General features: G+C 38.3%; 1 protein-coding gene across 4 annotated transcripts in view; it reads right to left on the reverse strand.

The window, feature by feature from the left end:
• Positions 1-2382: 2382 nt before the first annotated feature.
• LOC144018125 (neural-cadherin) overlaps positions 2383-13012 on the reverse strand; it is a 235909-nt gene continuing 225279 nt past the window's right edge. For all 4 annotated transcript variants that reach the window (XM_077520292.1, XM_077520290.1, XM_077520293.1 and 1 more), the window contains exons 36-38: positions 12079-12323; positions 6232-6386; positions 2383-5111 (exon numbers count right to left, since the gene is read on the reverse strand). In XM_077520292.1, coding sequence (XP_077376418.1) covers positions 4554-5111; positions 6232-6386; positions 12079-12323 — 958 coding nt within the window. In that variant the 3' untranslated portion in view covers positions 2383-4553. The remainder of the gene's footprint in view (positions 5112-6231; positions 6387-12078; positions 12324-13012) is intronic.

Genomic DNA, 13012 nt, shown 5'->3' on the forward strand with positions numbered 1-13012 from the left:
TATGCTAAAAAGCAAGCAGCCATGTTGATGACATCACACTTGAGTAATACGCTTCAAAACAAAACACGTTTTGGTGCAAAGAAATGGACTTTATTGAGGAAAACAAAATGAGAGCAAATACAAAGCACAAAACTCTTCAAAGCTCATCATCACAGATGATTTTTTTTTTTTTTAATGATTTTTTTCCCCCACTTGGTTGTGTGTTAGTCTCTCGTTTGTGGCAGGCAGCAAACAGCCAGCGTAAAAATAATCAATTTCTCTCTTTATGTACACGAGCGACGTGACGACCACACCCAACGAAATCAAATCAAGCACAAAAACACAAAAGCAGAAACTTTCCTCGCCAACAAACCGAATGGACAAAAGTCTTGGGACACGCCTCTTCATCAATCAATTGGTCAATAGTCAATTTGAGTTTGTCCAACATTGCATCGTAGATCGCTCTGCAAATACACATACTGTGTTGTTGCTGAATGCCAACGTTGGCCACTTTTGGGACCATAAAAGTTGTATGATTTTGCTGAACCAGATCGAAACACATTTGGGACACGTTTGATTCAACATGGCGCACCGGTCTATGTGAAGTTACCATAGTTTTTTTTTTTTTTTTTTGGCAGACATTGGAATGCCAAATAAGACTATCAACGTATTGTCATAATCTGTGTGCACATAAACATAACTTTATGTTGAACTATGCTGAACAAGACCATCAAACACCTTTCATGGGAACATTGTGAAAACAGGGTGAAAAATGTCAATCAATGTTAACGTTGACAAAAAAAAATATTGATATTGGTATATAAAAAAAAGTGAAAATTATATTAGAAATGGTTAAAAAAAAGTGAAAATGGTCAAAGTATGAGTGACAAACGTCAAAAAAAAAATAAATAAATAAATAAAGTTAATAAAAGTGGCAAAAATTGGTAAAGTGAAAATTATTTTCAAAATTGAATGAAATTTGTTAAAATAGAAGTGGAAGTTAACAAAAATATTGAAAGTTATTAAAAAAATGAGAGAAAATTGTTTTAAAATAAGTGGTTAAAAAACGAGTGAAAATTATCAAGTGAAAATTATTCAAAAAAAAATAAATAAATAGAAACCGTGAAAATAGAGTAAAGAGTAAAAATGATTTTTTAAAATGTGTGGTTTTTGTTAAAATATGGGTGAAAAATGCCCAAAATACTAAAAGTGCAAAAAAAGAGCAAACGTCAAAAATAATAAAAATGCTGAATAAAAAAAATAGCATAAAAAGTGAAAATTGTCAAACTATAGGTGAAAATGTCAAGTTGACAAAAATATTGAATGTAACAATTGTGAGAATTTTCTTTTAAGTTAAAGAACAAGTGAAAATTGACAACAAATATTGCAATTAGGTGTAAATTTGTGACACCTTTTTTTCACAACTTCCATGAAGCGTCTCAATACTTTTGTCCACACAATTTCCATAAACATCAAGATATTTTTTATTTTTATTTTTTTAGACTTTTGCCATTGAAAAACCATATAAATAAAAATATTTTTTAATTATTTTTTCCCCCCTTTAAAGCTGCAGCGCTTCTTTTGACGACTTCGTCCTCCCATGCGTGACATCGTAAACGTAAACAACCGCTGCTATCAGCATTAGCAACTTGACACCTTTTCGACATGGAATTTGCATGTGACCAAGCCCCTCCCCGCCGCTTTCCTCACGGTGGCTCAGCGAATCAGGCACTTGATGACATCATCACTCATTTTTGCTGCCCCGCAATCCGGTTGCGACGCGGAGCGGTTCCGAGTGTGCGCTCGTCTCGCTGCTCCTCAATTTTTGCGAGCCCGTTAGTGTTTTTTGCTCGCATTGATTGGAGATGAAACGGCTGCACTTATTAACTGCCTGCAGCACTTTCCATTACCAAGCTCGACAATTTGGAAAATGTGCGCCACTACAATGACGACAGAAAGGCTTGACTGGGAAATGGACCATCACCAAAAAATTTATCAAATTATTTAATAAAGGGGAAAAAAGAAAGAAAATTACCCCCCCCCCCCCCCCAAAAAAAAAAATATATATATATAAAATAAAAAAAAATATTGAAGAATTATCAAACTTATTTCAAATTATAACTTTAATCAATTTTGACTTCTTTTTTTTAAATTTACAAATACTTACATTACCCTTTTCAGTTGTATTTTTCAACTTACATTCCTTGTTTCATCAACAATGAATGCAAATATACAATCATAATTTCTTGCTATTTAATTAATTAAAAAAAATTGAAGAGTATCAAAAATTAAATAGCAAGAAATTATGATTGTATATTTGCATTCATTGTTGATGAAAAATGAATGTAAGTTGAAAAATACAACTGAAAAGAGTAATACAATAATTGTAAATTTAAAAAAAAAAAAAAAAGTCAAAATTAACAAAAGTTATAATTTGAAACAAATTTGTTATGTTATAATTTAAATTACATTTGTGAATGTTTTCACATTTTTTTTTAAATAAAAAAAAATGATAGTTCAAAATGAGGGAGAAATTACAGATAAAAATGTTCTTTGCAATAATTTTACGTGCCCGCAAAAGTAGCCGATTTGATTTCCATCTATCTATCTTGGACAAGCGGGGTGGGGCGGCCATTTTGTCCCGCTGTCGACTGAAACCGACGCGCCTTCGGGCTCGCATTGCGGACATCACGTGACCACACCCAGAAAATTATTCATTTATTTTATTTTTTACTTAAACTTGATTTAACCAGGTAAAAATGTTTGCAAGCAAATTCTCATTTCCAAACATGACCGAACCAGAAAACAGGCGAGTGGTGACGTTGGCAACGCGAGCCCGAGGGCCACGTTGACTTCAAGTTGTCAACAGCTGGGAGAGGACAAAATGGCCGCCATTCATCATTCTTCATTCTTATGCTAATGCCAACGAGTGGAAAATCTGATTGCAAAGAACATTTTCTTTTCTTTTCTAAACAAGTGACCGGTCAAAGAAAATGACGCAAATTGCCAACAAATTTGAACGGGAGAAGCGAGCAGGGAAAACGTCTGCACTCGTTAACGCTTTTGTGACGATGGTCATTTTCATCACCACAATCACGACCACCTTTTTTTGTTGGTAGCAGCAAAAACGAGAACGCGGACGTGCTTCTCGCGCGCGACCTTGATTCCTCGCCGGGTCGCGTTTGTATTCGGCGCCGCTTCCTCCGGTGCGTCTGCGAGCGCCGCTTTGTTTCCAGGCTGTCGGAACGCTCGTTCCCGTCCGCCCTGGGGGGACGGCAAACCAAGACAAGGACGAGGGCGTCGTATCAAGTAGCTCAGAGCCTTACAACACGTTGCGCCAGAAATTCCTCATCAACACGCCATCACGTGGCCCCTGACGCCATCTTGGGCCACTTTATTAGGCACATTTGGGGCCAACCAGAAACATTTTCCCACAGAAGGAATAACGTAAATTGAATTAGTTTGTTCCTGGGTGAAACTGTGACCTCAACAACAACAACAACTAGACTAAGTGCAATTTCTGGAGAAATTGCGTGGGAATGCTGAATGCTAAGATTTGAATGCATGTGGAATGCTTATGAAGTCAATTGAGAGATAAATTATGAAATTATAACCTCCTGGTTATTGGACAATGCGCTTTAGCAACTGTGCCACCGAGCAAGATCAGACAACCTGGTAATGATGATGAAGTGAGCGTGAGAAGTGTGAACAACAACAAACACGAGAAATTATCAATCGTGATGTCGTTTTCAACAGTTTTTTTCCCCACCATTTTTGGAGACAATTAGTCACTTTAAAATAATAATAATAATAGTTCAATATATTTGTCAATTTTCACTTGTTTTACATCATTTTCAAGTTTTTCACCTTTTTTCACAAAATTCAGTATTATATCCTTTTAAAAATCATTTTCACACATTTCATTTGTCCACTTTTTAGTTTTGCAAACTTTTTAATCTTTTTCTTTTTTACAATTTGTCTTTTTTTTTTGCATGATTTAGCACTTTCTTCTAATTTTTGAACACATTTCCAGTCCTCTTTTTTTAAATTAATATTTCCAAACGAACAATTACATGACATTACATTTTTTTGTTTAATTTTTCACTTTTCTTTTCATGTTTCAAGTTAAATTTGTCACTTTTTTTTTTTTAATTTTTTTTTTTTACTTTTGTTAATATTCAGCTTTTTGGAATATAAAAAAAGAAGTCATCATTTATTTCCCTAACTTTGAAATAAAGGGATGCGTAGTTATGTTTTATTTGAACCGCGAGAAAGGCCACACAACATTTTCTGTAAAATTGATCGTTTTTGTGATGGCTTGCCGTGTGCCTAATAAAGTGGCCGTTTGGTGATTATTTACACAACAAGAATCTGGCAAAGAGGCAAAAAATACATTTGTAGGTGTCTCTTGCTGTGCCTGCGTATATAAAAAGTTGTTTTCACATTGAAGGGCCCTCGGTCGCGTCCTCGGCGGGCGGGGCGGGGCGGGGCGGGGGTCCGCCGGCCCGCCCCTGAAGTTCCATCTCCGGCGGATTGATTGACAGCAAATAACATCAAGAGTCCTCCCGCGCAGTTCAGAGGTCACTGGCCTCGGCCCGTTCGTACAGCGCCCTCAGCTTGTCGAAGCGCGGCCCCCACTCGCCCAGCGTCTCCTGGCGCCCGTCGCCGGCGTCCAAGCCGGCCGAGCTGAAGGAGCTGAGCGAGCCCGCCGGCGAGCCCCCGCCCTCGGTGGAGAACACCTGCAGGGAGTCAAAGGGCCCCGTGTCCGGGTGCTGGTCGGCGTCGCGGATGATCTCGCACAGGTAGCGGGCCAGGTCCTGGCTGGAGAAGGAGAGCGAACGGCGGCCCAGCCGGGGGGGCTGCCCCTGGGCCGGCGCACGGGCGGGCGGCACGTCCCGCCGAGGCCCGCAGGTGGTCCCCGAGGCCGACGAGGACGCCGACGGGGGCGGCGTGCCCGAGCTGAGGGCGTCCGCCGGCGGCTGGCCGGACGAGGCCTGGTGGTGGTGGAGGAGGTGGTGGTGCGGCGGTGGCGGCGGCGGGTGGTGGTGCAGCGCTCGGGAGCGACAGTACTGCACCGACTGGGCCGGGCTGGGCTGCAGGGACTTCTGGAGTTCTGCCATGTCGTACGCGTTCTGCACAAACGACAACAACAACGCATGCGCTCGTCGGCCAAAATCGCCAGCATTGGATACATTTTAAAACAATTTCCCAAAATAGGTTTGCAAAAATGCTTTTGGGGGATATTTTTTCCCTCATTTCCCAAAGCAAATGCAAATTCAATTTTTCAATTTTTTTTTTTTACAAGATATTTTTTGGTTAAAAAAAATAATAATATGTATATACAGTGTTCCCTTGTTTATCGCAGGTTATACGTTCCACAATCTACCCGCAATAATGGAACCCTGCATTAATTACAAAAAAAAAAAAATTCTGGTAAATATATATTTTTTTTCACTATATGGCATTTTATTTTGGTATGTTTTTTTACTTTATTATGAATGTTTTTTCATTCATCATTTATGTTTTTTTTTTTTTATTTATAGTCATTTTTTTCATTAAATTTTTTCATTCAAGTATGTGTTTTTAATTTCCGTATACAGCACAGTATATATTTTCTATCTCCAGCATGCAATGCAGCAACGGGATAGACATGGTTGGAAAGGTCTCGTCCAGACGAATGCACGGACGTCCGTGTGTCCCCGGTCGGATGTAGGCTTCGAGAGATAGGGCCACACTGAGACCCCAAAAAAATAAACAAACCAAAAAGCAAAAAATAAAAAAATACCACAATATATCGTCGTCGTGCTACATTGTTAAAAGCAACACATCTGTTAAAAAATAAAAAATAAAAAATAAAATAAAAATTTTAAAAAAGGTCAGGTTGATTTCTATTTGTGCAGTTCTACAACCCTCTAGAACTGGCTAGTTTTTTTTGTTTTTTTTTCGTGCAGTTTAATTTTCATAAGGGATGTTTTGGCCCTCCTCTGTTTAAAATCCATGCTAATTGTCAGATGAAGGGGAAAACGTAACATGCTTGTGATTGGAGGTGGTTTATATGCATTTCTGTTATGTACAAAGGCACAATATTGTGCTTTTTTTTTCTTTTTTTATTAGTATGAGCTCTTTTTTTTTGCCAACCTCCCCACAATATTGTGATAATTCTCGTATGCTGAGCTTCATATCGTGATAATATATCGTGATGTTTGGATATGGTTACGTATCGCAAATACGTTGGGGCAGGGACGCGCTTACCTGGTCCTCCTCGCCGCCGCCCTCCTCGTCATAGTTGAGGACGTTTTCTCGGACGTCCTCCCAGCCGTCGTGGTGCGCCGACACGTGGTACACGCCCTCTTTCAGGCCCTTGTAGCTCCTCCAGCGCGTGTACAGGAAAATGCCCAGCAGCAGCACTGGAATGCAACAACAACATCAACATCGTCATCATCATCATCATCATCGTCATCATCAACAACATCGTCATCATCATCATCATCGTCATCCATCAACATCGTCATCATCATCATCATCAAACTTTAAAATTTTGAAAATGCTTTGAAATCGTGGAATTGAAAAAAAAAAATCTTAAAAATGTATTTTATGACGTGACAACAGATTTCTTTTCTTTTTTTACATTTACAGCACACTTATTTACAATGTGAAGACAGCTTTTCATTTTTCCTCATATTTTTTATATATTTTATTTTTCACTAATTGTGCATTTTTTTGTGGAAATGTTCACATTTTTATTTTCTTATTTGGGGATTTATTTAATTTACACTATATTTGGGAAGGTTATTTTCCTCTAATTTTGGCAAAATATTTCCTCTTTAATTGACAGAATAAAAAATAAAAAAATTCAGTTAAAACAGTTTTATTAAAAATAATAACATTGCTTTTGTTTAATAGACTAAAAATGGTTAAAATGAATTTTTTTTAAAAAAACAAACAAACATTTGTTACAACATGTTTAAAAAAAAATTGCAAAAAAGCTAGCAAACTGTACTGTACATTGTCATGATTTCCTGAATGATTGTGTTCAATTTCAAACTGACAAAAACTTGATTGTTTTTTCTTTTCCAGCAATTCATCAAGCGGCTTTAATAGTTACGTTTTTGACGCCCTGTCACACACACACATTCTTGGCATCAATCACAATTATGTTTGTGTCAAACTGGCCATCTTTTTACTGTCGTGATGCGCCGCAGTCACACAAAACGGCCGATTGTTCCGATTCCCGTCAAATACGAGATGTGCGATCAAACAGCCGCCTTTGCCCGCCGCTCGTTTTTGTCAACATCACAAATAGGAAAGAAGAAGAGCATCCGTCACGCGCCGACGACCGCCAATCGCCGTCAGCTGACCATCAAATACGCTCGCGCTCAACTCGGCCTCAAGAAAGACGGACGAGAAGGGAAGAGGGGAAAAAAAAAAAAATCAATAGTCATTTACAGCTGCGGCGTAACTTCACTCTGGCAGATTTGCTCCATCAAAGTGTTTACACAGAGAAACACTTCACCAAGAAGATCAAGAAGAGGAGAAAATAGTAAGCAAAAAGTGTGGCTGACGAAACTTGGTGGAATAGCTTAAAAAAAATAAAAAATAAAAATACACACACACACACACACACACACACATATATATATATGACCAATTGTGCTTGAAAATTGAGGAAACACTATAATTTAAAAAAAAGGAGTGAACTTGTCAAAATAAAAGAAAAGAATGGAAAACTGGAAAAAAAATTGTGAACGAAACATGAACAAAAAAAAAGTGGGGAAAAATAAAAATGTAAACTTGTTAAACAAAAGGAAGAAAACTTGTTTAAATGTTTTTTTAATGAGAATGTTTGAAAATGTAGGAAAAAAAAAAGTGTAAAATTATCCAAAATGTGTGTTAAAAAAAAAGAAAAAAAAAAAAAAGACAATTGTCAAAAAAAAAATAAAATAAATATATATATATATATATATATATATATTAAAAAAAATTTTTTTAGACGAGTTTCAAAAGATAGTTGGTTGTTGTTTGGCCAAGCCAACAGATCAAATATAGTAAACAGAAAAAAAAATATAATCAAAAAAAAAAAAAAAAAAAAAGCCAGCAGTGGGAATGTGAAAGCAAGACGAGCACACAGAGATCTGAGATGAGCTGCTGTCAAGACAGACGCTCTTGCTTGCATCGATTTCCGACGCGAGGTGAAAAAAACAAAAAAAACAACGCAGCCTTCAGGCCCAGTGCTGGTGCGTGCGTAAGCAGAGGTTAGGGCCAAGAACAAGATGGATGTTGTGGCCTCAAAGGGCCTCTCTGGAGGGCAAACAAAGATATGGAAGATCTGATCAGTGTTTCTGACACTGTGCGAATGTGTGTGCGCGCGTGCGCGCGAGAGAGTGAAACATTATGTGTTTATTTGTTTTCGCTGCCTCCAAGGTCCCATCGCTTCCTCGTCTTCCTTTTTTTTTTCTCCTCGCTTCAACTTTTCTGATTGCTTAACTGTTCTTCATGGTCGGGTCAATGTGGACTTCAAAAAATTGATCCAAATTGGCGTTTCTCAGAGAGGAAATATTCTCACGTTTGGGAATGGGATCAACGCGCATTTGGTCAAGTCATTGCTGGAAAAATTTGTCGGAAAAAGAATGATAAAAAGGGAAGTGAAATTGTGCTCATAAAAAATGAGTATGTAATCAAAATGTATGTTAAAAATAGTCACACAAAAAAAAAAGACAGTCGACAAATGATTGTAATGAGATTAAAATGATTACAACTGGGCGGGAATGGACAGTAAATGAATAGAAATAGAAATAGTTGAAAATTGTAGTAGAAGGTTTGAAATGGTAAAAATTGGAATGAAAATGGCCATCAAATTGGTTTTTAAAAAAATAAGTCAAGAAATGACCCCCCAAAAAAGTGAAAAATTAGTCCAATTTCCCCCAACACTAGAAATAGTTGAAAATAAGCGAAGTGCGCATTTCGAATTCAAGGTGCATTATGGGTAGCGGCGTGGTGCATTGTGGGTACCAAACAGGCAAAAGTCCTTTCGGTGATTTACTTGAAGTCTTTTCCTGATTTACTGGAAGGCAGGCAAGATTTTGGAAGATTCGGGCGGTTCAGCAGAAATCCGGCGACGGTTGCGCAAGTCTCACATGATTTCACGCTAAACGATGCAAGATTTGCCGAAGTCTCACATCTGGTCTCGAGTCCTGTGAGATCCGAAGACTTCTGAGACATTATCAAATCGCGTGCTTTTTCTTGAGATTCTTGACATGTCATTCGGGCCTTGATTGTAAAAGTCAGTTGAGCATTTTGCTTTGTGAGTCCAAGAAGACGTTGAAGGTTTTTTTTTGTATTCACGGATGAAAGCGGCAGAGAAACTGCATTCCTCTGCTTTTTCATCTTCCGCTTCTTTTCGGATGTCGTGTCTGCTTACGTCGCCGTGTGATCTGCTTGCTCGTCTCGTAGCGCGCCGCCTGCCGCGCGCGCGCGCCGATGTGCGTGCGCGCCATTGTCCTCAATTAAACAAGGGGAACATTGTGGCGGCGCTGACAACAGCTCGTACCCTGCGGCACGTCGTTGTCATCCTCGGCAGCTTGCGGAACACGAGAGGGGAGGAGGCCGCTGTTCAACACACTCAATTTCGACACGGCACACCAGCACAACAAGACGTCGAAAATGGTGCGTCGACGCTTTCGGCTTTCACATCCTCCCTCGGCGAACGACAGCGTGCGAGAGAACGACACGCAAATAGCGACTATGAATCATGGCGCAATTATCAAATCAAGTCAAACAAGCAAAGTGGATTAATTAGTCTTGTAAAGTGTTTATGCGAATAGCGAAAGTCCGTGTATAATTGATGCCCACAGGAATGCATTCAAATAAAAGTTAAAGAATTGAACCAAAGAATTCTTTCGAAATAAAAGTGATAAACATCCACTATACATACACATACACACACACACACACACACACACACACACATACATATATATACATATTAGGGGTGTTAAAAAAATCGATTCGGCGATATATCGCGATACTACATCGCGCGATTCTCGAATCGATTCAATAAAAAAAAAATCGTTTTTTTTTTTTTTTTTTTTTTTTTTTTTTTTTAAAGAGCTCAGAATTGTTATTCAACAAAACGTCTGACTTCGGGTTAGGATTCACACCTTGAGCATGGAAGAATGTTATATGAACGGAACATTAAGCCTTAATATTTTATTTCAATGCTGTTCAAACATGAAACAAATTACAACCTCTATAAGACTGAAATTTCAGATAAATAAATAATACATTTTCATATAAATCTTACACTCTACAAGCTTACTGATTAGTATTTTCTAAATTTGAATGAAAAAAAATCGCAACAATCGACTTATAAATTCGTATCGGGATTAATCGGCATCGAATCGAATCGTGACCTGTGAATCGTGATACGAATCGAATCGTCAGGTACTAGGCAATTCACACCCCTAATACATATATATATATATATATATATATATATATATATATATATATATATATATATATATATATATATATATATTATTATTTTTTTTTTTTATATATATATATTTTTTTGTATTACTAGTGGAAGTAATTTAAATTTTTTTCCCAAGGTCTGTGTTCCGAGAGAGAAAATTGCACAGGTGTCTGGACTGGCATCATTCCATTGGAGTGCTCTCAAGGACGTCTTCCAACTCGCAAAAGAAAATGAAGCAAACAAGAAAAAAAAAAAAAAAAAAAAGACAGACGGGAAATGAGAAAATAATAAAATAAGAGTCAGGTTACATGTTATGACCCGAGAGAGGGAGAAATGCAATAAAACAATAATTAATAATGAAGGTGAGCATATTTAAATGTCCTCTGGCATGAAGAAGGTCATTTGCAGACGCTCCCAAGCGTGATTAGTGGTGACGGGGAGTGGACCCCGCCACCCCCCTCCCTCCTCCCACTCGGCTCTGACACGGCTTTGAAATAACACGACATTATGCAAATGAGCAGCATGTGCAGCAGGTGGCAGACTGAGAGACTACAAATATTAATAATCTCACATATTTTCAACACTCTCACTGATCGCAATTTCAACCGCAGCATCTACGTCACGTATGTCATTTGCATCACGTGAGCTCACATGTGTCTTTGATGCAATTTGCATACATAATTAGATCAGACATTTCTCTCAGCAAATGTGTATAAAACGAGGGATGTAATGATAGTGGAAATATCGTAATATCGCAATATTAAAAATGCCACAATATCGTCGTCGGCATGTTGCGATATTAAAAGCAGCACATCCATGCAAAATGTGAGGTTATATTCCACTTGTGCAGTTCTAGCACCCTCTGGTGGTTAGTTTATTAGTGCCATTTAATTTTAATTAGGAATATTTAGGCCACTTTATCACACCAGGATAAATACCAGCAAATATTTTTCAACAATGCTGAAAAAAAACAAAAACATCATTTTTGGCCCACTTCAGCCAAACAACATAGACCATGATGCTTCGCGCCAATCAGAGCACATGACGACATGGCCAGCCAATACTTCTTCATCACTGCTGTTATTATATACATAAACACAATATTGTCCTCCCCCCAGTATGAGCTCTTGTTAAAATCAATAAATTAAATTAATTCATACACAATATCGTGACTTTTTACACATTATGGTGAGCTTTTTTTGTATTGCCAACCACCCCACAATATCGTGATAATTATCGTACCGTGTGGTTCATATCATGATATTTATCGTGTCGTGATTTTTGGATATCGTTACGTCCCTAATAAAAGCTGAGAGATGTCAAGCGATCTGAATCCTTAAAAATAAATAAATAAATACATAAATAAATTAAGAACTATAACATAAAAATTCACTAATTTTTTTTTTTACATTTGGTATAAATTTCCATTTGTTTTTTTGCAAAGAAATGCATTAAATGCAATTTTTTGGGGGCAAATATTTCTTTCAAAACATACCTTCTTCACGCTCAAATTAGATATTTATTTTAGTTGGGTGTACATGAACAAATCAAATGTTTCTGTACACAAACAGATAGCTAACCCTAAGCTAGCTGTGTAGCGATATGATGTAAGATGGCCGCCTTACCGAGTAGGGCCATGAAGCAGATGCAGATGGCGAAGAGCGAGCTGAAGCTGAGGCCGACGTCGTCGCTGTACACGGCCAGCGCGGTCTCGCACAGGCGCCCCCGGTGGCCGTCGGGGCAATGGCAGGTGAACTTGGACGGCGACTGCGCCACGCAGGTGCCGCGGTGGCACGGACGCGTGGCGCACAGCGTGTACACGCACGACTTCCTGCTGCCGTTCACACGGATCATGTGGCCCGGAGGACACCTGGGGAACCACGACAAGAAATGTTACAACAATCTACTGTGAAAACGACTCGGATACCGTCAAACAATCTAACTATAAGCAATAAATTATGGTACAACGTAGGGCCCGACCGATTAATCGGCCTCTGATTATAATCGGCCGATTATTGCCCTTCAAACATCGGCCAAAACTATCGGCCAATTGGGCCAAATGGCCGATTATGTTCCCCTTAAAACGTTATTATAGAAGAAAAGCGAAATTTTTGATGTTGTGAAAGCACCCTGAATGCACCATTGTGCTTGTGTAGCAAGAGCAACTAGCAAGTGTGTAGCGTATGTTATTCTGTTCTCCCTAAGTGCCCTTTAAGTTGTTTAATTACACCCCTGTTGGAGTTAATTGTAAAACTAAACACACGACGATAAGAATTACATCCACTATATATTTAAATACAAAACATGCTTCATTTTTAAAACATCGCTAGCCAAACGCTAATGCTAAAAGCGAAGGGAAGCTCTCATTCAAATGCTAACAGGAAGTTAGCATCGACTTTGGGAGTGTTTTTCCTTTAAATAACGAATATTCACACACAAATGCTGTGGGAAAACAATTTTATGCATTAAATACATATTTCTAAATAATCGGAAGATCGGTAATCGGTATTTTTTTTCCTGCCAAAAATCCGTATCGGCATCGGCCTAAAAAAAATAAAA

This window comes from Festucalex cinctus, chromosome 4 (genome assembly GCF_051991245.1).
Source record: "Festucalex cinctus isolate MCC-2025b chromosome 4, RoL_Fcin_1.0, whole genome shotgun sequence".
Classification (NCBI taxonomy): Eukaryota; Metazoa; Chordata; class Actinopteri; order Syngnathiformes; family Syngnathidae; genus Festucalex; species Festucalex cinctus.